General features: G+C 46.4%; 1 protein-coding gene across 1 annotated transcript in view; it reads right to left on the reverse strand.

Moving 5' to 3' along the window:
* Positions 1-25493, reverse strand: part of LOC134339298 (uncharacterized) — a 96636-nt gene that overhangs the window by 60213 nt on the left and 10930 nt on the right. The window contains exons 2-8 of the mRNA XM_063035675.1: positions 15536-15595; positions 15209-15355; positions 14158-14307; positions 13509-13628; positions 9025-9104; positions 2306-2422; positions 1097-1247 (exon numbers count right to left, since the gene is read on the reverse strand). Coding sequence (XP_062891745.1) covers positions 1097-1247; positions 2306-2422; positions 9025-9104; positions 13509-13628; positions 14158-14307; positions 15209-15355; positions 15536-15595 — 825 coding nt within the window. The remainder of the gene's footprint in view (positions 1-1096; positions 1248-2305; positions 2423-9024; positions 9105-13508; positions 13629-14157; positions 14308-15208; positions 15356-15535; positions 15596-25493) is intronic.

Consider the following 25493-nt stretch of genomic DNA (forward strand, 5'->3'; position numbering starts at 1 on the left):
ACTCAGTGTATATTCCAAAAAAAGTTTTGGAATAAGAGGTCAGTGATTAGCTGAGGGGAATTTAGCAAATTGGATCCAACATTGATGATGACAGCAAGAGCCTTTGTTAACCTTGGGACAGCTCACGATGATGAGAGACTTGATCAGGGTGTACATAGAACATAGAAGAGTACAGCACAGGAAGAGGTCTTCAAGCCCATAATCTTGTGCTGAACTGATTATTCTAGCATGTATGGGATGTCCAGGAATGGGTAGCACCGCTGGTGAAGGGGCTTGTTATATCCATTCTGGGGCAGCTCACTCACTTGTGCTCAGTGGGGACCGAAGCCACTTACCTGTGGCTCCAAGTAGCTGTTTGGATGCAACAGTGGCCACACTCCTGACACAGCACTTCATCCAACAGGTTAAACCAGGTCAGGGTAGCTGGCCGGTGAGATAGGAACATGCCTATCCCAGTATGTGGGGCCAGCTCCAGCGCTCCGGGCGGATAAGATCTACAGTGAGATCTGATGGCCTGGAAGCCAGTACTGCAACACTCTGTGCAGGGCAAAAGGCACAAAAGATGTCATGGTCACCAGTTGCAACCAGGGAAGAGCACAGTTTGTGACCCTTGTTCGTACCACTGGATCTGAGGTTCAGAAAGTGGAACTGCCCAGTGCATCAGCTTCTCCACTTTAAAAACTCTCCTGCACAGGTTTTCTGTCATCGTCGGACATGACGGCAACCACCAATTAAACTAGTAATTAAAGTAATCCCTTCTGCCTGCACATGATCCATATCCCTCCACTCTCTATGCGTTGACGTGCCTATCTCAGAGCCTCTTAAATGTTCTGTACGAACTTTTGTAAGCATAGGACAATTTGCAGATGCTGGAAATCCAGAACAACTGGAGGAACTCAGCAGGTCAGGCAGCATCCACGGAAGAGATAAACAGTCGACATTTTGGGTTGAGATCCTTGAGCTTGTTTGCTCTGTTACTTTGACCAGATGAGATAAAAGTTCCAGAAATAATGAAACAGTAGAAATGTTTAGGACGATGTGAGCCCATGTACCACCCTATAACCAGCTGTGTCAGTGTTCAGGGAGCAGACTGTACCCAGGTGCGCAGTGATAATAGGTCTGAGATCTTCAGAAGGTGAGGTCAGTGCAGCAACTAATGCAAAACTCTCCATGGCATCCAGGAAGACGGAGGTTGGCTCCACTCCAGAATCATCGGCAATGAATTTATTTCCAAATGACGTGACGTCCTGTGTGTGAGAGACATTTAATGATTAGGTCAAGATTCCTTCCCCCTTCATAGCTTCATGATCTTGAAGCCCCATGAGTGGTTCAGAGATCCCCTGGGATTTGTCCTTTGGCCTTATGTCCTCTGGTTTGATGCTTAAACTGCATTAGGTATCCAGCTTCCATACTGCCAATGTCTAATGATTCATTGTCCTTTATGGATATGTTCAATGCCACAGCGTATCCTGTTATTCCTTTCCATCTTTCCCCAATCAATCTCCTCTGAATTATATACAGAGTATACATGTCTATAGAGGTCACCCCCACCCATCCTTCCTCACCCTAACTCAAAACTTTCTATTGTACAGTTCTCCAACTGCAACCTGATGGCATGAACAAAGATTTCTCTAGCTTCCAATAATTACTTCCCCTTCCCTCCTTCTCTCTTTTTCCATTCCCCATTCTGGTTCCCCTCTCACCGCTTCTCTTCTCCTCCCCTGCCCATCACCTCACTCTGGTGCCCCTCCTCCTTCCCTTTCTCCCACGGTCCACTCTCCTCTCCTGTCAGATTCCTTCTTCAGGTTTTTACCTTTTCCACCTGTCCCCTCCCAGCTTCCTACTTCATCTCCTCTCCCCCACCCACCCACCTTCCCTCTCACCTGGCCTTACCTATCACTTGCCAGATTGTACTCCTTCCCTTTCCCCACCTTCTTATTTTGGCTTGTGTTCCCTTCATTTCCAGTCCTGATGAAAGGCCTTGATCTGAATCATTGACTGCTCATTCCCCTCAATAGATGCTGCCTGACCTGCTGAGTTCCTCCAGTATTTGTGCATGTGTGTTGCTCTGTATCCCAGCTTTTTGATTGTGGGTGGGCGAGGGAGGGGCTCCATATGGATAGTAGCTTTTGGTATCCTCTTTTATATTATTGGCTAGATCACCTTCACTTTTTCCCACCACTCTGAGGGTAGACACTTTACCTAAGCTCCCAATTGACCCTGTGCAGAGGATTTTACATTTGTACCCCTTGGTTTATACTTTGCCTTTACCCAGAGCTAAGGTTATTGAGCTTCAGAAACTTACTTTTAAAGTTACAGGGCTTGTTTGTGTCTTGTAGGCCTGGTCGGTTTGTTCACACATCCTCTTCGCAAATGTAAGGGTGGAGTTGATGAGGGAACAGAATTCATGTGCTGTAAACTGCTGGACAGGGAAAAGAATGTTGTTATCAAACATTTCATTGACAGGTTTGTATCCCACTGTGTGGATCATTGGCAGGAGAGGGTGCCAGCTCTGATCTTGAGTCAAATGTCCACCTTTTCCAGAGACATGAGCAGGCTGTAGGATCTGCCTGGGACTGAGGCAGGGGAAAACCTGTGGATTAGGAGTTACAGCCCAGCCTGTGTTTGGGTGAACAATCCCATGACCTTGCCTACTGTAAGGCTTGTTGATGCTGATACTTTTGTTATCCAAAGTTTCTTCAGAAGTCAAGAAAGAGGCATAACATTTACGGTTTACAATAATTTTATTAAGTGTTGCAAAAGCAGAAAGAGGAGCTGACAGAACAAAGAAAAGACAAAGGAAAAAGAAGTCATGGTTGTCTCATACTTGGACTGGAGTAAACAAAATTCTACTGGTAAGAATTAACCTATTAAAATAGCCAGATTCAAGTGGCGCGACTCCTTCTACTGAAAACTAAGACATTTCTAGAAAAATGCAAAAGCAACTGTGCTGTAATTACTGGTAAATTTACTATAAGACCATAAGATATAGGAGCAGAAGTAGGCCATTCAGCCCATCATGTCTGCTCCGCCATTCAATCATTCGTTGATCCAATTCTTCCAGTCATCCCCACTTCCCTGCTTTCACCCCATACCCTTTACTAAACCATACAGGTATATATAACTGATATATAAAAATATACAAATAAGTATAGGAAAGTTAAACTACAATTCTACATCCTAATCCGACAGGCTCTATAACTGTGGGAACAGTTTCCAGAATGTATAAGCATAAGTTCTCACAGACAGTGGTATCACATTTTAAAGACTCCCTTCTGTGGTCTCAATTCTCACTTTGATCTCTTTCCTGTTTCCTGAAAGCCCAACTGTCCGCACCCCCAGGTCTTCTTTCCATCTCTACTGTCAAACCTCTCCTGGAGCTCTGCCTTCAGCTCCCTCAGGATAGAATTTCCTCCTGACTTTTCCAACGGCTTCCTTTCCCTATTCCTGACACTGACACCTTTGGCTAACTTGGCAAGTCATTGCCTCATGCACCAAGGCGTCCAGTTAGTGAGTAACTACAGAAGGAGCTGAAAGTTATCTGGTGTACTGAGTCCAAATGAATTACAGCACAGATGGAGGCCATTTGGTACATTGCATTCATGCCAGCCCCATTAGAGCACTTCTGTCAGACTCTTGTGTCCCTGCAGCACCACACCTCAGATCTCTCTCACTACAAACACATGGCCTCTTAATATGCCCATGGCTATTCTCCATGTTAGCACGGTCCATCCTGTGGAATGTGTCGGTTTTCCCCAGGTCCTCCGGTTTCCTCCCACAGTCCAAAGGTGTGCTGGGTAGATTAATTGGTCATTGTAAATTATTCCGGTTAGGTTAGGGTAAATTGGGGTTATCAGGGTTGCTGGGTAGTGTGGCAAAGTCATTGGGTATATTTAAAATGGAGGTTGATAGGTTCTTGGTTAGTGAGGGCATCCGAGGTTACAGAGAGAAGGCAGGAGAATGGGGTGGAGAGGTATAATAAATTAGCCACAATGGAATGGCAGATCAAACTCATTGGCCAAATGACCTAATTCTACTCCTGTGTCTTAATGTCTTATTGTTCACTGCTCTGTAGCACTCTCCTGATACACTCCTATTCCATTATTAACCCAGCTACATTTTAAGTATTTCCAATGATGCAGCTCTCATCACCTGCAGGATCAGAGAATCAACCACTCAGCCAGAAGAGATTTCTCAGTGCCTCAGTTTGTAGCTGTGATCCCTTGTCCAAAACTCTCACACTAGTAAGACCATCCCAGCAACTACCCTGTCAGATTTTCTCAGGGGCTTGTACTGTATGTTTGAATTAATAGACAATAGACAATAGGTGCAGGAGTAGGCCATTTGGCCCTTTGAGCCAGCACCGCCATTCACTATGATCATGGCTGATCATCCACAATCAGTACCCCGTTCCTGCCTTCTCCCCATATCCCTTGACTCAGCTATCTTTAAGAGCTTGAAAGCATCCAGAGAATTGGCCTCCACTGCCTTCTGAGGCAGAGCATTCCACAGATCCGCAACTCTCTGGGTAAAAAAGTTTTTCCTCAACTCCGTTCTAAATGGCCTACCCCGTATTCTTAAACTGTGGCCTCTGGTTCTCGACTCCCCCAACATCGGGAACATGTTTCCTGCCTCTAGTGCGTCCAATCCCTTAATAATCTTATATGTTTCAATCAGATTCCCTCTCATCCTTCTAAATTCCAGTGTATACAAACCTAGTCACTCCAATCTTTCAACATATGACAGTCCCGCCATCCTGGGAATTAACCTCGTGAACCTACGCTGCACTCCCTCAATAGCAAGAATGTCCTTCCTCAAACTTGGAGACCAAAACTGCACACAATACTCCAGGTATGGTCTCACTAGGGCCCTGTAAAACTGCAGAAGGACCTCTTTGCTCCTATAATCAACTCCCCTTGTTATGAAGACCAGCATGTCATTAGCTTTCTTCACTGCCTGCTGTACCTGCATGCTTACTTTCAGTGACTGATGAACAAGGACACCTAGATCTTGTTGTACTTCCCCTTTTTTCTAACTTGACACCATTCAGATAGTAATCTGCCTTCCTGTTCTTGCCACCAAAGTGGATAACCTCACATTTATCCACATTAAACTGCATCTGCCATGCATCTGCCCACTGACCCAACCTGTCCAAGTCACCCTGCATTATCTCAACATCCCCCGCACATTTCACACTGCCACCCAGCTTTGTGTCATCTGCAAATTTGCTAATGTTACTTTTAATCCCTTCATCTAAATCATTAATGTATATTGAGGCCCTACATTTCTCCTTAGAACACCTGGAGAATAAAGACGCATATGTAAGGCTCCTTTTCATTGACTACAGCTCTGCCTTTAATACCATCATGCCAAATAAACTGATTCCTAAGCTCCGGAACCTGGGCCTTAGCACTCAGATCTGCAGCTGGATCTTCAACTTCCTCACAGACAGGACCCAGGCTGTAAAAATAGGGGACAAGCTCTCCTCTACAATCACTCTGAGCACCGGTACCCCACAAGGCAGTGTACTCAGCCCCCTGCTGTACTCACTGTACACCCATGATTGTGTAGCCAAGTTTCCATCAAACACAATATATAAGTTTGCTGATGACACAACAATTGTAGGCCGTATCTCGGGTAATGATGAGTTTGAGTACAGAGAGGAAATTATGAACCTGGTGGCATGGTGCGAAGACAATAACCTATCCCTCAACGTCAGCAAGACGAAGGAATTGGTTGTTGACTTCAGAAGGAGTACCAGACAGCAAGACCCAATTTACATCGGTGGTGCGCAAGTGGAACAGGTCAAAAGCTTTAAGTTGCTCGGGGTCAATATCACAAATGACTTGACTTGGTCCAACCAAGCAGAGTCCACTGCCAAGAAGGCCCACCAGCGCCTTTACTTCCTGAGAAAACTAAAGAAATTTGGCCTGTCCCCAAAAATCCTCACTAATTTTTATAGATGCACCGTAGAAAGCATTCTTCTGGGGTGCATCACAACCTGGTATAGAAGTTGTCCTGTCCAAGACCGGAAGAAGCTGCAGAAGATCGTGAACACAGCGCAGCACATCACACAAACCAATCTTCCGTCCTTGGACACACTTTACACCGCACGCTGTCGGAGCAGTGCTGCCAGGATAAACAAGGACGTGACCCACCCAGCCAATGCACTTTTCGTCCCTCTTCCCTCTGGGAGAAGGCTCAGGAGCTTGAAGACTCGTACGGCCAGATTTGGGAACAGCTTCTTTCTAACTGTGATAAGACTGCTGAACGGATCCTGACCCAGATCTGGGCCGTATCCACCAAATATCAGGACCTGCCTCTCGGTTTTTTTGCACTACCTTACATTCCATTTTCTATTTTCTATTTATGATTTATAATTTAAATTTTTAATATTTACTATCGATTTGTACTCCAGGGAGTGGGAAGCGTAGAATCAAATATCACTGTGATGATTGTACATTGTAGTATCAATTGTTTGGTGACAATAAAGTATAAAGTATAAAGTAAATAGCTGCGGCCCCAGCACCGAGCCTTGCGGTATCTCACTAGTCACTGCCTGCAGTTCTGAAAGGGACCCGTTAATCCCCACTCTTTGTTTCTTGTCTACCAACCAATTTTCTATCCATGTTAGTACCCTACCCCCAATACCTTGTGCTGTAATTTTGCCCACTAATCTCCTATGTGGGACTTTATTAAAGGTTTTCTGAAAGTCCAGGTACACTGCATCCACTTGCTCTTTCTTGTCCATTTTCATAGTTACATCCTCAAAAAATTCCAGAAGATTAGTCAAGCATGATTTCCCTCTCATAAATCCATGCTGACTTAGACCGATCCTGTTACTGCTATCCAAATGTGCCGCTATTTCATCTTTTATAATTGACTCCAGCGTCTTCCCCACCACTGATGTCAGGCTAACTGGTCTATAATTCCCTGTTTTCTCCCTTCTTTCTTAAAAAGTGGGATAACATTAGCTACCCTCCAATCCTCAGGAACTGATCCTGAATCTATAGAACATTTTCAACCCCATTTTCTGCCTAATGTGAATTTCCTTCAGTTCCTCCTTTACCCTAGGTCCTCTGGCCACTATTACATCTGGGAGATTGTTTGTGTCTTCCCTAGTGAAGACAAATCCAAAGTACCTGTTCAGCTCGTCTGCCATTTCTTTGTTCCCCATAATAAATTCACCCGTTTCTGTCTTCAAGGGCCCAACTTTGGTCTTAACTGATTTTTTCCTCTTCACATACCTAAAGGAGCTTTTACTATCCTCCTTTATATCCTTGGCTAGCTTACCTTCGTCTCCCCTCATTCTCTGAGCCCAAAGAAATACAGAACCTATTAACTCTCTCATGAGAGGACAATCCTTTTAGCTCCAGACCCTCCTTTGGAGGGCTCCCAATGTTTTTTTTCCAGTAAGGGACATTCCCCAATGCCCTCCTGATTCCTTTTGTTCCCCACCCCCCCCAACTCAGCTACATTAAGGGTTAATTCACGATGGCTGATTAACTGCTCAGCACATTATTTAGATGTGGGAGGAAGCTAGAACTCCTGGGGAAAGCCCATGTGGCCACAGGGAGAATGTGCAAATACCACACAGATAGTGCAGGAGGTCAGGATTGAACCCAGGTGTCTGGAGTTGTGAGACCATTCCTGGACTTTGATAATGATCTTATATAGATACCCTGGGAAGTTTTTCTGTCTTAAAGGTGAGCGACATCTAAATGTTTATTTTAATGTGGCAAGGGTTCCCACAGAGCTCCCTTCTCTGTTGCTCTCAAAAACCAACTGACTGGATGTTGGCACTGATTAGAAAGGTGGGAGGAGATTTGCACTCGGCTTTATCTGCCTGATATCCAATCACCTATTGAAACACACCATCAGGAGGAAGGCTCATGAATAACCAACTCTCACAACACGCTGGAGGAACTCAGCAGGTCGGGCAGCATCCGTGGAAATGATCAGTCAACGTTTCGGGCCGGAATCCTTCATCAGGACTGAAGAGGGAAGGGGCAGAGGCCCTATAAAGATGGTGGGGGGAGGTGGGAAGGAGAAGGCTGGTAGGTTCCAGATACCTACGGGCCCTGTCCCTCTCTCTGCCACCACTCTGGGCCGCGCTCTCCACCGTCTGCCATGGACCTCTCCTACACTTCATTCTCCACCGGATTCACGCCTCCAACTGCCGTTTCTTCTCCTTCCTCGTGTCCAAGAAGGACCACAAGCTCGCCCGCCTGGAGCCCACGACGACGACCGCCTCCAGCCCGGACCCCAACCCCTCGGACCTTGACTTCTCAGGCCTTCCGCAGGTGGAAGACCCATCCACCTCTGACTCTGACCCTGACTGGAACCACGGTGCTCCCGGTGCGGCCTCCTCTACATCGGTGAAACCCAACGCAGATTGGGGGACCGCTTCGTCGAGCACCTCCGCTCCGTCCGCCACAACAGACAGGATCTCCCAGTAGCCACCCACTTCAACTCTGCTTTCCACTCCCATTCAGATATGTCCATACATGATGAGGCTAAACTCAGGTTGGAGGAGCAACACCTCATATACCCTTTAGGTAGTCTCCAGCCCCGTGGTATGAACATTGAATTCTCCAACTTCTGGTAATTCCCTCCCCCTCCCTTCCCCTATCCCAGTTTCACTCTGCCCCCTCCCCAAGCTGCCTATCACCTCCCTCATGGTTCTGCCTCCTTCTACTACCCATTGTGCTTTCTCCTATTCCTTCTTCACCTTTCCTGCCTATCCCCTGTTTCCCCTCCCTCACCCCTTTATCTTTCCCCTTACTGGTTTTTCACCTGGAACCTACCAGCCTTCTCCTTCCCACCCTCCCCCCATCTTCTTTACAGGGCCCCTGACCCTTCCCTCTTCAGTCCTGACGAAGGGTTCCGGCGCGAAATGTCGACTGATCGTTTCCACGGATGCTGCCCGACCTGCTGAGTTCCTCCAGCGTGTTGTGAGTGTTGCTTTGATCCCAGCACCCGCAGAGTATTTTAGTTTAGGCTCATGAATAAACATGAAAGTACCTGCTGCTGTTCCTTGGCGAAACAGTTGTCAATGATGGATTGGTTCTTCAGGAGGTTAGTCAGACAATTCAGAAATGGGCCTGTGAGTTAGAAATGAGTCATTTCGGTTATGATATTTCAGTGGAAGATTTCCCCTAAGACCATAAGACATAGGAGCAGAGTTGGGACATTTGGCCCATTGAATTTCCTCTGCCATTCCATCATGGCTGACTTATTATTCCTCTCAAACCCATTCCGCTGCCTTCTGCCAGTAACCTTTGACACCCTTATTTATCAAGAACCTATCAACCTCTGCTTTAAATAACCCAATAACCTGGCCTCCACGACCGTGTGTGGCAATGAATTCTACATATTCACCACCCTCTAGCAAAAAAAAATCCTTTTCATCTCTGTTCTAAAGGGATGTCCCTCTAATCTCAGGCTGTGCCCTCTGGTCCTAGATTCCCCACTATAGGAAACATCCTCACCACATCCACTCTATCTTGGCCTTTCAATATTCGATAGGTTTCAATGAGATTCCCCCATTTTCTTCTAAACTCCAGTGAGTACAGGCCCAAAGCCATCAAATGCTCCTTGTTCATTAACCCTTTCACTCCTGGAATCACTCTTGTGAATCTCCTCTGGCCCCTCTCCAATGCCAGCACATATTTTCAGAGACAAGGCACCCAAAGCTGCTCATAATACTCTAGTTGCAGTCTGACCAATGCCTTATCTGGGTCTAGTGTGCATTGTATCTCTAAATAAAATAAAATTATAAAGTCTCAGCATTATGTCCTTGTTCTTACATTTGAGTTCTCTTGAAATGATTACTAACGTTGCATTTGCCGCCTTCATCACTGTTTCAAATCCTGCACAAGGACTCCTAAAGTCCCTTTGCACTTTTATTTTAGAAAATTTTAGAATTTTCTCCCCATTTAGAAAATAGTCTACGCCTTTCTTTCCAACTCAGGTTGGAGGAACAACATCTTACATTCCGTCTGGGTAGCCTCCAACCTGATGGCATGAACATCGACTTCTCTAACTTCCGCTAAGGCCCCACCTCCCCCTCGTACCCCATCTGTTACTTATTTTTATACACACATTCTTTCTCTCTATCTCCTTTACCTCCCTCTGTCCCTCTGACTCTACCCCTTGCCCATCCTCTGGGTCCCCCCCCCCCGTCTTTCTCCCTGGACCTGCTGTCTCATGATCCTCTCATATCCCCTTTGCCAATCAACTGTCCAGCTCTTGGCTCCATCCCTCCCCCTCCTGTCTTCTCCTATCATTTTCGATCTCCCTCTCCCCCTCCCACTTTCAAATCTCTTACTAACTCTTCCTTCAGTTAGTCCTGATGAAGGGTCTCGGCCTGAAACGTCGACTGTACCTCTTCCTAGAGATGCTGCCTGGCCTGCTGCGTTCACCAGCAACTTCGATGTGTGTTGCTTGAATTTCCAGCATCTGCAGAATTCCTGTTGTTCTATGCCTTTCTTTTACTCTTTATATATCCGAGAAAAACTTTTGGTATCCTCTTCTACATTATTGGCTAGATTACCTTCATATTTCATCTTTTCTCTCATTATGACTTTTTTAGTTACCTTCTGTTGGGTTTTGAAAGCTTTCCAATCCTCTAACGTCCCACTAATTTTTGCTCTATTATATGTCCTCTCTTTTGCCTTTATACTGTCTTTGATTTCCCTTGTCAGCTACGAATGTGTCATCCTCCCTTTAAAACACTTCTTTGGGATGTATGCATCCTGTGCCTTCTGATTTGCTTCCAGAAACTCCAGCCATTGCTGACCTGCCACCATCCCTGCTGCGCCTCCTTCAAATCAGTTTTGGCTAGCTTCTCTTCAATGCCTCTGTAATTCCTTTACTCCATTGTAATACTAATACATCTGACTTTAGCTTCTCTCTCTCAACCATATTATGATCACTGGTTCCTAAGGGTTCCTTTACCTTAAGCTCCCTAATCTCTCGTTCACTGCATAACACCAAATCCAGAATTACCTTTTCCCTTGTGGGCTCAACCACAAGCTGGTCTAAAAAAGCCACCTAATAGGCATTCTCCAAATTCTCTCTCTCTTATGATCCAGCATGAAACTGTTTTTTCCAATCTACCTGCATGTTTAAATACCTCAGTGACTACTGTCACATTGTCCTTTTAACATGCCTTTTCTATCTCCCATTGTAATTTTCACCTACCTCCTGGCCACTGTTCAACGGCCTGTATATAACTCCCATCAGGGTCTTTTAACCCTTTGCAGATTTTTAGTTCTACCCACAAAGATTCTACATCTTCTGATTCTGTGTCACTTCTTTCTAAGGATTTGACTTACTTTTTTACCAACAGATCCACCCCACCACCTCAGCCTACCTGTCAATCCTTTCAATACAATATGTATCCTTGGATGTTAAGTTCTCGACAATGATCTTTCAGTCATGGCTCAGTGATGCACTCACATCATATCTGCCAATCTCTTACTGCGCTACTAGGTCGTCTATCTTATAGTGCAAGCATTCAAGTATAACACCTTAACTCCTGTTTTCATCACCCTTTCTGATTTTGCCCCCATGTTACACTTTGCCTCATCCCAGTGACTGCAATTTTGCCCAATCATCTTTCTGACCCTCCTCACAGTCCCACTACACATTTTATCTACTGGTATATCAACAGCCCCATCCTCAGCCCAATCACTCTGTGATCACTGCAGTCTGCAGCCTGTAATTTCCCTTTTAAGGATGTTTTGAACTGACTAAATGACCTGGCACTTTTGCGATCTCCTGGGGAATTTGACAGATTCAATTCTCGAGAGTGCAGGTACAGCCGGGATTCCTATCGCTGGGTGTGGACACTGTGTAAAGGCCTAGTGGCAGAAGACAAATCCATAGTCGGCTCCGTTACTCTGTGCTGATTAAAGCATTGAGCAAGGTTAAAATCAAATAGGTGTCCAGTGCCATCTGCATGCATTTGACTGGTCACCCTCTCTTCTCACTACTACTGTTGGGCGGGAGATGCAGGAATCTTGGCTCCCAGGCCGCCAGGCTCAGAGCAGTTGTTGTCCTGCTGCCATTGGGCTGCTGGACGGGCTTTACTCGCCTCATCGCTGAACGAGCTCCGCAGCTGTGGTCTCACTCTTGGGGACTCTGCAGTTCATGTTCTGAGTGTTTTTGTTTACTATTTGTGTGATTTGATCAATACATCAAGGCTGAGGATGAAGGATGAACAAGTGTTCAGCTCACTGCTCTGCAACGTCTACTTGCTTCAGTGCTGAACTGATTCTGCAGCTGTGGCCTGCAGCCATCAGCAGCTGCCTCAGCGCTGAACTGTCCTTGTGGTTATGACTTGCAGCCATTGGGCTTCTGGACCGGCTTCACTTGCCTCTGCACTGAATTGGCTCTGAGGCTGTGGACTCCTTTTTGGGGACTCTGCAGTTAATGTCCTGTGTGATATTAGTTTTTTATTGTTTGCATGATTTGTTCTTCTTTTCGCACATTGAGTGTTTGATGGTCTTTGTTGTGTGTTATTTTAAAAAATGGGTTCTGTTGTGTTTTTTGTTTTGTGGCTGCCTGCAAGAAGACACATCTCAAGTTTGTATGCAGCATACACACTTTAATAATAAATGCATATTGAACTTTGAACTATAGAGTCCCCTATTGCTTCTGCACTCTTCTTCTCCCCACTTCCCTTCTGAGCCACAGAGCCGGACACAGTGCCAGAGACTCAGTCACTGCAGCTTTCCCTGGTAGGCTGTCCCTTCCAATAAGCAGTATGTTTATTATTGAAGGAACAGCGACATGGATGCTCTGCACTATCTGCCTGTTCCCTTTCCCTCTCCTGACAGCATTGAACAATATTACATTACCACAGCATTTAGGACTTTGAGAACATTGATCAACTCTGTCCATGCTAGTGTCTTCCCCAATTCCATCTCCTCCTCTCTCCTTCCCTGGTCCCTGAGCACCTCTCCACTCCATACATTCACATGGCTTCCTCTGTAGATCTATGTTCTCCCCTTTTAGTCATTATTATTTTCCCATTATCTGCCTATCCCCTAATTGTAGAGTCCAGCATTCTCCCAATGACCAATGTGGTCCTTTCCCCCTGTTTGTAAATACTGAGGTCTCATTCCTTGCCCTGCTATCTGCTGGAGTCATTCTGGACGGCCCTCCACAGACTTCCTGCACAAAGGCCTGGGAAGGATGCAGTCATCTCAGCATTTCCCAGTCTTTGGGCTCATTTACATCTCTTACTGCCTCACCTACAGGGGTCCCTTGGTCATCCAATTGTTCCTGAAGGTTTTTGTGTCTTCTTCCAAGAAGATAGACACCTACGAGATTCCTTGCTGTAATTTCTCTGAGGACCTTTAGTTCTCTCCAAGTCTCCTCCTATTCTGTATGACTGCGGCTGCTACATTACTGCTTCATTAATCCTCCATTCTTACACAAGTGCATTGTTTTTCCATTTTCATCAATTAGAATTGAACAATGTGATTGTCTTTTCTTACTGAGAGTGGTTTTAAGTCTGCTGGTCACATGCTGTGTTGTGTGAGAACAGAAGAAGCTTCCTTTGGTGTTGTGGCAGACTTCCTGGGGGCCACAGGGTTGCTGCAAACACTCATTGATATCTGCAGTAAGAAGGAGACATGGTCAGTCTTGGCCTTGGGACCACCACTGGATACCTGGTTCACCCTCCCACAGTCACAGAAGAGTCATTGGTGCCTGCAGTCAGCACCAAGTTTGTTTGTAGTTGCAATTACTGACAATTCTTGGCATGGATGTTATTGGAGAGCATCATGACCACAGCTGGTTAAACATAGGTAAAGTATCGAAAGCTCTAAAACTCTTTGAGTAATGTGAATGTTGTCGGTTGTGTAAACATGGTTCATAGCGTTCAAGGATTCATAAATCTGATGGGGGCTGGGGAATGGTGGGGCAGACTGAGTGATATGAAGTGGGCGTACTTTGTGGACCAGCATTATAGACAGGAGTTGTTCTCCCTGGAGAGGTGAAGGGAAGGGGGCACACTGAAGTTTTTAAGATGATTAAAGGAGTTGATCGGTGGGGGGGGGGGACTGAGGGGGAGCGTAGGTCACAGGGGAAAAGAGGTGGTCAACTTAGGGAGTGTGGGCTGCCAGGGACCCTCCCTGTCCTTACCTTCACACCCGGCGCCGTAACCAGTAAACTTCCTCTCACCAGAAGCTCGAGCAAAGCCAGCATGGCAGAGACAATAGAAACCTCCCATCGTGTTGTAGCAGGTGGCATCCGTGCCGCAGATTGTTTTAACAGTGTAACACTCATTGTAATCTGTAACCCGAAAGGGAGGCATCAGTACAGCAACACCCTCCCCAGTGATCAGCAGAAGGATTGCCAATGGCATCGGCCATTGCGGAACCTGAGGACTGGTATAGGTAGGTTCAATGGTCAGCGTGGACATGGTGGGTTGAAAGACCTGTCTCTGGGCTCAGTGACTTCATGAAAAGTGCATAGACACAACTGGCCACTTACTCCTGTTACAGTTCCTCTTGAACAACTGGAAAAGCAGATGCTGGAAGCACTCAGCAGGTCAGTCAGTCTGAGTGAACAGGTCAGGTACTAGGCAACACACACAAAATGCTGGAGGAACTCAGCAGGCCAGACAGCATCCATGGTAAATAGTACAGTCGATGTTTTGGGCCAAGACTCTTTGCCAGGTAGCAGAGAGGATGAATAGGAGAGGAAATAGACTGCGGTCAGTACTGTCCTGGTGATTCCAGGAAAGAGAGGGAGAAAAGAGATGAAGGAGAGGTAAAAGCTGTAGATTTCGGGTGATAGCTCTTGGTGTGATGTAAACCAAAAGGAGGATTTTGCAAACCTCTGTAGATCAGGAGAGAGAAGAGCCAGTCTCTGTCACAGATGGAACCCTTATAGCAGGACTGGCCACTTGTCATTGAAGTGGAGCAATTTTACTTCGATGAGAGCAACTGGGGTCGGTGATCTGCACTATGCTGTGAGAGACCTAAGGAAGGAATGGTTAACACTGATCCATCTCTCCAGCCCCACTCAGTGAGCCCACTCAAGTATTGAATAGATGTACAACATCAGAAACCAACTGAGGCCATGTCATACAGGGATCCTCCCTCCCCCCATTGGTCCGTTGGTGGCGAACCCGGTCTGGGTGATAGCGATGCCCAGAGGTGAGGAGATGGAGTACAGGATAGAACATTACCTTTACAGGTGGACTCCGTGGAATCTGCAAACCTTCTGTCTCCAGAATCAGAGTAAAATCCAGCCTTACATGTACAGTAGAAGCTTCCCGGGACATTGTGACATTCTGTATTGGGCCCACAGCTCTCAGTGAGGCACAGGTTCTGGTCTATAACAGGGAGAGGTCTCATTAGCACATAATCAGGGTGTACCAGGAGATAGTACACCAAGATGAGGCAGAGGGTCTGGTCCTTGCGGTTTGTTGTAATACCTGTACAAATTTGCCACTTATCCCAGTCACTGGGCACTCGCGGTTTCTACATTCACTTCACAGAGAGCTGGGACTTACCAGCACCAACAGGTGGATGGGCAGAGCTTTCCTGATCCCAGATGCTGCACAGACAGACCCCTGGCATGGAGAAGCAGGGTAAAATATTAAACACTGAGAGCTATGAATCATACATGAGTTAGGAATAACATTAACATAGAAACATAGTAAACCTACAGCACAATACAGGCCCTTCGGCCCACAATGCTGTGCAGAACATGTCCGACCTTAGAAATTATCTAGTGTTACCCAGAGCCCTCTCTCTTTCTGAGCTCCATGTACCTGTCCAAAAAACCTCTCACTATCCACACGATCAATGCCTCTCATCATGTTATACACCTCTATCAGGTCACCTCTCATCCTCCGTCGCTTCAAGGAGAAAAGGCCGAGTTCACTCAACCTATTCTCATAAGGCATGCTCCCCAATCCAGGCAACATTCTTGTAAATCTCCTCTGCACCCTTTCTATGGTTTCCACATCCTTCCTGTAGTGAGGTGAGCAGAACTGAGCACAGTACTCCAAGTGGGGTCACAAATTAACGTACAACAATTAATCAGCCTTGCTCTTCTTGATGAGTGATAGTTGTTATTCACTTAAAGTAACCAGCTTCCCACATTGGATCTCTCCTTTGGTAGCTAAGGACAGAGGTGAAGAAGTTTATCATGGGACGTCTGGAACTTGGGGCTCAGCCATTAACTTCAACGAGACAGGGGAACATCAAGGATCAACTTTATGTGCCATATACGATTACATGTATTAGGCGTTCACTGTGTTGTGTTGCTCAGGGCACGACATGCAACAAAAAATAACATTTAACAATTATAAAGATTAAGGAATTAGATAAAAGAATGAATATAGAATAAAATGTGCACAGATCCTAAGTCCCAGTATGTATTTACAGCATTACAAACAGTGGTTTAAAGTATTCACAATGCAGTACAGTGATGTGTGTAATAGATAGAGGGACTTGGCAGTGGAGGTGGGGGGAGGGAGCTAGCAAGAATGGTTGATCGCAACAAGCTGTGACAATGGGCAGTTGAGGGCTCTCTTTGAGGCAACTACCAGAGTTACAACGTTGCTACTCTCCCAGAGCTATGCCCGTGTCGCTGGAGAAGGAGCATGGATAGCAGCCATGTTGGTTATCTGACTCCTTTCTTGTTCCGTGGCAATACCTAATGTTTTATTGGTAAATCTACAATCTTGGTAGGAAATGTGCTCTTAGGGTGAAATTCAAAATGATTGCATATTCTTGAATTGAAAATTAAAAGTAAACTGCTGGGGACACTCACTCAGGAAAATCACACAGGTCTGAGATTATATCAGAATGTGTGCTGTAGAGAGAAACAGCAACAGTCTTCCCCCCCACACACACACACACACTCACACACACACACTCACATGCTCACACACACACTCACACACATACACTCACACACACACACACACACTCACACGCTCACACACACTCACACACCACTCACACACACAGATACACACACACTCACACTCACACACCCACACACACTCACACACATACAGACACACACACACTCACACTCACACTCACACACTCACACTCACACTCACACTCACACTCACAGGCACACTCACAGGCACACTCACAGGCACACTCACAGGCACACTCACACACACAGACACACACACACACTCACACACCACTCACACACACAGATACACACACTCACACTCACACACACAGGCACACTCGCACGCACAGGCACACTCACACACACAGACACACTCACACACCACTCACACACACAGATACACACACACTCACACTCACACACCCACACACACTCACACACATACAGACACTCACACACACACACTCACACACACAGACACACTCACTCACACACACTCACACCCGCACTCACACACTCACACACACACACTCACTCACACACACAGACACACACTCACACACACAGAGGCACACTCACACGCACAGGCATATTCACACACACACAGACACTCTCACACACACACACTCACTCACACACACTCTCACACACACACTCACACACACATAGAGACACACTCTCACACACACACTCACACACACACATAGAGACACACTCTCACACACACACTCACACACACACATAGAGACACACTCTCACACACACACTCACACACACACATAGAGACACACTCTCACACACACACAGACACTCACTCACATACAGACACTCACACACACACACTCAAACTCACACTCACACGCACACTCGCACGCACAGGCACACTCGCACGCACAGGCACACTCACACACCACTCACACACCACTCACACACCACTCACACACCACTCACACACCACTCACACACCACTCACACTCACACTCTCACACACACAGACACACTCACTCACACACACACATAGAGACACACTCTCACACACACACAGACACTCACTCACATACAGACACTCACACACACACACTCAAACTCACACTCACACGCACACTCGCACGCACAGGCACACTCGCACGCACAGGCACACTCACACACCACTCACACACCACTCACACACCACTCACACACCACTCACACACCACTCACACTCACACACACACAGACACACTCACTCACACACACTCACACACACACATAGAGACACACTCTCACACACACACAGACACTCACTCACATACAGACACTCACACACACACACAGACCCATACACACACAGACACACACACACACACACACTCAAACTCACACTCACACGCACACTCGCACGCACACGCACACTCGCACGCACAGGCACACTCGCACGCACAGGCACACTCGCACGCACAGGCACACTCGCACGCACAGGCACACTCGCACGCACAGGCACACTCACACGCACACTCACAGGCACACTCACAGGCACACTCACAGGCACACTCACACACCACTCACACACCACTCACACACCACTCACACACCACTCACACACCACTCACACACCACTCACACACACACTCACACACACACACACACACACACACTCCCACACATACAGACACACACACACTCACACACACTCACACTCTCACACACACAGACACACTCACTCACACACACTCACACACACACATAGAGACACACTCTCACACACACACAGACACTCACTCACATACAGACACTCACACACACACACAGACCCATACACACACAGACACACACACACACACACACTCAAACTCACACTCACACGCACACTCGCACGCACACTCGCACGCACAGGCACACTCGCACGCACAGGCACACTCGCACGCACAGGCACACTCGCACGCACAGGCACACTCGCACGCACAGGCACACACACACTCACACACACACTCACACACACACTCACACACCACTCACACACCACTCACACACCACTCACACACCACTCACACACCACTCACACACCACTCACACACACACTCACACACACACTCACACACACTCACACACACACTCACACACACACACACTCACTCACACACACACTCACTCACACACTCACTCACACACACACTCACACGCACAGGCATATTCACACACACAGACACTCTCACACACACAGACACACACACTCACACACACACACACTCACACACACACTGACTCACACACACTCACACACATACACTCACACACACAGACACACTCACTCACACACACGCACACACACATAGAGACACACTCTCACACACACACTCACAAACACACAGACACTCACTCACATACAGACACACACACACAGACACACACACACACTCACACACACAGATACACACTCACACTCACACACGCACACAGACAGACACACACACACACAGACACACACACACACACATGCACACAGGCACACACAGACACTCACACACACACACTCACACACACAGACACTCACACACACAGACACACACACAGACACACACACAGACACACACACACTGTTTGAGGTCAGAGACTGTCAGATCATGTGTTGCGGACAAATACATACAGAGTGTTTCAGGTCAGAGCCTGTCAGAATTTGTGCTGTGGAGGGAGACATGGCAATAGTGTTTCATAAGACCATAAGATACAGGAGAAGAATTAAGCTATTCTCCCATCAAGTCTGCTCCACCATTCCACCATGGCTGATCGCAGAGCCCACTCAACCCCATACACCTGACTTCTCGCCATATTCTTTGATGCCCTGACTGATCGACTTCTGCCTTCAATATACCCATGGACTTGGTCTCCACTGCAGACTGTGGCAGAGCATTCCACACATTCATTACTCCCTGGGTAAAAGAGCTTCCTCCTTACCTCTGATCTAAAAGGTTCCCTCTCAATTTTGCAGCTGTGCCCTCTTGTTCTGGATACCCCACCATAGGAAACATCCTTTCCATATCCAGCCTATCTAGTTCTTTCAACATTCGGTAGGTTTCAATGAGAACACCCCACATTCTTCTAAATTCCAGTGAGTACAGGCCCAAAGCTTCCACACGGTCTTCATATGTTAACCCCTTCATCTCTGGAATCGTCCTTGTGAACGTCCTCTGGACTCTCTCCAATGACAACACATCATTTCTGAGCTATGGGGCCCAAAGCTGTTGGCCTGACTAGTGTCATATAAAGCCTCAACATTATCAACCTGCTTTTATATTCTATTCCCCTTGAAATAAATGCCAACATTGCATTTGTCTTCTTTACCACAGACTCAACCTTCTAGGAGTCTTGCACGAGGACTCCTAAGTCCTGTTGCATCTCGGATGTTTGAACCCCTTCCCCATTTAGATAATCGTCCACATTTTTCTTTTTGCCAAAATGCATTACCATACATTTCCCAACACTATAATCCATCTGCCACTTTTTTTTTTACCCATTCTTCCAATTTGTCTAAGTCCTGCTGCAATCACATTGTTTCCTCATCACTACCTACCCCTCTACCTATCTTTGCATCACCTGCAAGCTTTTCCAAAAGCTATCAATTCCATTAGCTAAATCATTGACAAACAATGTGCAAAGGTAGCAGTCCCAACACTGACTACTATTCTCTGGCAGCCAACCAGGAAAGGCCCCTTTTATTCCTGTTTACGGCCTCCTGCCTGTCAGCCATTCCTCTGTCAATGCCACTATTTTTCCTTTAATACCACAGGATTTTATCTTCTTAAGCAGCCTCATGTGTGGCACTTTATCAAATGCTCTAGCAGATTCGTCAGGCAAGATTTCCCTTTAATGAAACTATACTGACGTTGACTTATTTTGCAACTGGTCTCCAAGTACCCTGAAACCTCATCCTTAATAATAGGCTCCAACATTTTCCTAACCATTGAAGTTAGGCCAACTGCCCTATAACTTCCTTTCTTTTGCCTTCCTCCCTTCTTAAAGAGTGGAGTGACATTTGCAATCTTCCAGTCCTCCAGGACCTTGCCAGAATCAGGTGATTCTTGAAAGATCATGACCAGTGTATCTCTTCAGCAACCTCTCCCAGGACTCCGGGATGTAATCCATCTGTCCCAGCTGACTTATCCACCTTAAGATCTTTCAGTTTGCCGAACACATTTTCCTTTGTAGTAGCAATGGTACTCACTCACGAACCTCTGGCACACTGCTAGTATTTTCCACAGTGAAGACAGATGCAAAGTACTCAATAAGTTCATCTGCCATTTCTGTGTCCCCCATTATATATACATCCACAATATGTAGATAAGCCTACAAGAGGAGAGGCTGTACTTGATCTGGTATTGGGAAATGAACCCGGTCAGGTAGAAACACGGAAACATAGAAAACCACAATACAAAGCTGTGCCGAACATGTCCTTACCTTAGAATTACCTAGGCTTACCCATAGCCCTCTATTTTTCTAAGCTCCATATACCTATCCAGGAGTCTCTTAAAAGACCCTATCATATCCGCCTCCACCACCGTTGCCGGCAGCCCATTCCATGCACTCACCACTCTCTGCATAAAAAATTACCCCTGACATCTCATCTGTACCTACTTCCAAGCACCTTAAAACTATACCCTCTCATGCTAGCAATTTCAGCCCTAGGAAAAAGCCTCTGACTATCCACAAGATCAATGCCTCTCATTATCTTGTACACCTCTATAAGGTCACCTCTCATCCTCGGTTGCTCCAAGGAGAAAAGGCCGAGTTCACTCTACCTATTCTCATAAGGCATGCTCCCCAATCCAGGCAACATCCTTGTAAGTCATCTTTGCACCCTTTCTATGGTTTCCACATCCTTCCTGTAGTGAGGCGACAGAATTGAGCACAGTACTGCAAGTGGGGTCTGACCAGGGTCCTATATAGATGCAACATTACCTCTCGGCTCTTAAACTCAATCCCACGATTGATGAACCGTATGCCTTCTTAACCACAGAGTCAACCTGCGTAGCAGCTTTGAGTGTCCTATGGACTCGGACCCCAAGATCCCTCTGATCCTCCACACTGCCAAGAGTCTTACCATTGATACTATATTCTGCCATCATACTTGACCTACCAAAATGAACACCTCACACTTATCTGGGTAGAACTCCATCTGCCACTTCTCAGCCAGTTTTGTATCCTATCAATGTCCTGCTGTAACCTCTGACAGCCCTCTACACTATCCACAACACCCTCAAACTTTGTGTCATCAGCAAATTTACTAACCCATCCCTCCACTTCCTTATCCAGGACATTTATAAAAATCATGAAGAGTAGGGGTTCCAGAACAGATCCCTGAGGCACACCACTGGTCACCAACCTTCATGCAGAATATGACCCATCTACAAACACTCTTTGCCTTCTGTGGGCAAGCCAGTTCTGGATCCATAGAGCAATGTCCCTTTGGATCCCATGCCTCCTTACTCTCTCAATAAGCCTTGCATGGGGTACCTTATCAAATGCCTTGCTAAAATCCATATACACTACATCTATGGCTCTACCTTCATCAATGTGTTTAGTCACATCCTCAAAAAATTCAATCAGGCTCATAAGGTACGACCTGCCTTTGACAAAGCCATGCTGACTATTCCTAATCATATTATGCCTCTCCAAATGTTCATAAATCCTGCCTCTCAGGATCTTCTCCATCAATTTACCAACCACTGAATTAAGACTCACTGGTGTATAATTTCCTGGGCTATCTCTACTCCCTTTCTTGAATAAGGGAATAACACCTGCAACCCTCCAATCCTCCGGAACCTCTCCCGTCCTCACTGATGATGCAAATGTAAGGGGGTTTCGTCTTTTATGTTGCTGCATAGACCAATTAGAATGGCTTCTTTGTTATGTTATACTTGGGAATGCTTCTTTTGTTATGTTAAATGCTGAGAAAGTTTTTGCGTTAACAGCTTGTTTTGGTTTAGAGTGTGATAAGAATATGTTACAAACCAATTGGGATAGTTGTTATGTTTTTGATGTATTTGAAGATACTGTATGCGCGGGGTTTTGGGGCAGAAGTCGGGAGAGAGAGATAGAGGATGGACCAGGTGCTGTGATGTCCGCTAACGGGGTCGGACCCCGAGGAGGGCGTTCGGCGAGGAGACGGAGATGGACTTGTGTGGAGCATCTAGTCAACCACTGTTGTTGGTCCCAGGCGGCCGGTCGAGGTGGTCCAAGAAGGGTGAAGAAGAAGGGTCCTGAGCTCCAACTGTTTGTGCACGAAGAGATTGAACTTTGATAAGAGTGGCCTCTTTTATTTTCCTTTTCTATTTTACTCTCTTAATTAAATAGTTCCAGCAATATCTATAAACTGTAAATCATTTAATCGTATCTGGTGTATTGTCTGTTATTTGGGCAGGGTGGGGTACATCACACAGCATCCACACAAACTAATTACCCAGTTTGGCGGGGCCGAGGGCTGTTTCCCTAGACGACAGCGAGCCGAGCGACCCTGAGGTTGGCCGGGGGGGCTACACAAAGATCATCGCCAGAGGCTCAGCAATCTCCTCCCTCGCTTCCCACAATAGCCTGGGGTACATCCCATCTGGTCCCGGCGACTTATCCAACTTGATGCTTTCCAAAAGCTCCAGCGCATCCTCTTTCTTAACGTCTATATGCTCAAGCTTTTCAGTCCACTGCAAGTCATCCCTACAATTGCCAAGATCCTTTTCCATAGTGAATACTGAAGCAAAGTACTCATTCAGTACCTCTATCTCCTCCAGTTCCATACACACTTTTCCACTGTCACACTTGATTGGTCTTATTCTCTCATGTCTTATCTCTTGCTCTTCACATACTTGTAGAAATATCTGCCAAGGGCTTCTCATGGCCCCTTCTGGCTCTCCTAATTTCTTTCTTAAACTCCTTCCTGCTAGCCTTATAATCTTCCAGATCTCTATCATTTCCTAGATTTTTGAACCTTTTGTAAGCTCTTCTTTCCTTCTTGACTTGATTTACAACAGCGTTTGTACACCATGTTTCCTGTATCCTACCATCCTTTCCCTGTCTCATTGGAACGTACCTACGCAGAACTCCATGCAAGTATCCCCAGAACATTTGCCGCATTCTTCCATACATTTCCCTGAGAACATCTGTTCCCAAGTTATGCTTCCAAGTTCCTGCCACATATTTCGCCTTACTTTAATTAAACACTTTCCTAACTTGTCTGTTCCTATCCCTCTCCAATGCGATGTGTAAGGGGTTTCTTCTTTTATGTTATTGCTAAGGCTAATAAAATGGCTTCTTTGTTATGTTAAAAATAAAATGGCTTCTCTGTGATGTTAACTGCTGAGACAGTGGTTCTCTCTCTAGCAGCTTTTTTGGCTTATAATTACTGATAACGAGAGTTGTATTCATTTGCTAACCAATTGGGATAGATGTTATTTTTTCTTGTGTGTCTGTAAGTTATTGTTTTCGCGGGCTTTGGGCAGAAGGCGTGATGAGGATAGAGAGGGGAAACGCGATGCTGTAAGCTGGGCGATGGAACAGACCCCGAGCGGGAGTCCAAGGCCCAGGGTTTTTCGGGAGGAGAACCGAAGAGGAAGGACATGCTGGTCACGCTTTGGTCGACTACCGTGGTTGGTCTCAGGCGACAGGTCGAGGAGGGCAGAAGAGATCAAATGTGGGAAAGAAGACTCTGTTACCTGAGCTCCAACGGTTGTGCACAAAGTGGTTGAACTTTGATAAGTTTGGCACCTTTTACTTTCCTTTTATATTGTATCTCTATTAATTATATAGTTCCTGTAAGATCTATAAAGTGTAAACTGCAAATCATACATTGTGTGCTGTCTGTTAATTGGCGGTGTGGGATACACCACACGGCATCCACACAATCTTGATTACCCAGTTTGGCGAGGCCAAAGGCTGCTCCCCCTAGATGAAAGTGAGCTGAGCGAGCCTGAGGCTTACAGGGGGCTACATATGGTAAAGGAAAACAACAGGAATTCTGCAGATGCTGGAAATTCAATTATGATTTCTATCTCCAAAATGCTCTCCCACTGACAGATCTGACATCTGACCCTGACGCGTTAGGGAACTAGAGATGCAGCTCGATGACCTTCGTCTGGTCAGGGAGAGTGAGGAGGTGATAGATAGGAGCTATAGGCAGGTAGTCACACTGGGACCTCATGAGACAGATAAGTGAGTAGTAGTCAGGAGAGGGAAGGGCAAGAGGCAGATGCTGGAAAGTACCCCGGTGGCTGTCCCCCTTAACAGTAAGTACTCCTGTTTGAGTACTGTTGGGGGAGATGGCCTACCTGGTGGAAGCAACAGTGGTCGCGCCTCTGGCACAGAGTCTGGCCCTGTGGCTCAGAAGGGTAGGGAAAGGAAGAGGATGGCAGCAATAACAGGGGATTCTATAGTTAGGGGGTCTGACAGGTGATTCTGTGGACACAGGAAAGAAACACGGATGGTAGTTTGCCTCCCAGGTGCCAGGGTCCAGGATGTTTCTGATCACAATCCACAATATCTTGGAAGTGGGAAGGAGAACAGCCAGAGGTCGTGGTACATATTGGTACCAACAATACAGGCAGGAAAAGGGAAGAGGTCCTGAAAGC

The sequence above is a fragment of the Mobula hypostoma genome, chromosome 29 (genome assembly GCF_963921235.1).
Source record: "Mobula hypostoma chromosome 29, sMobHyp1.1, whole genome shotgun sequence".
NCBI lineage: Eukaryota > Metazoa > Chordata > Chondrichthyes > Myliobatiformes > Myliobatidae > Mobula > Mobula hypostoma.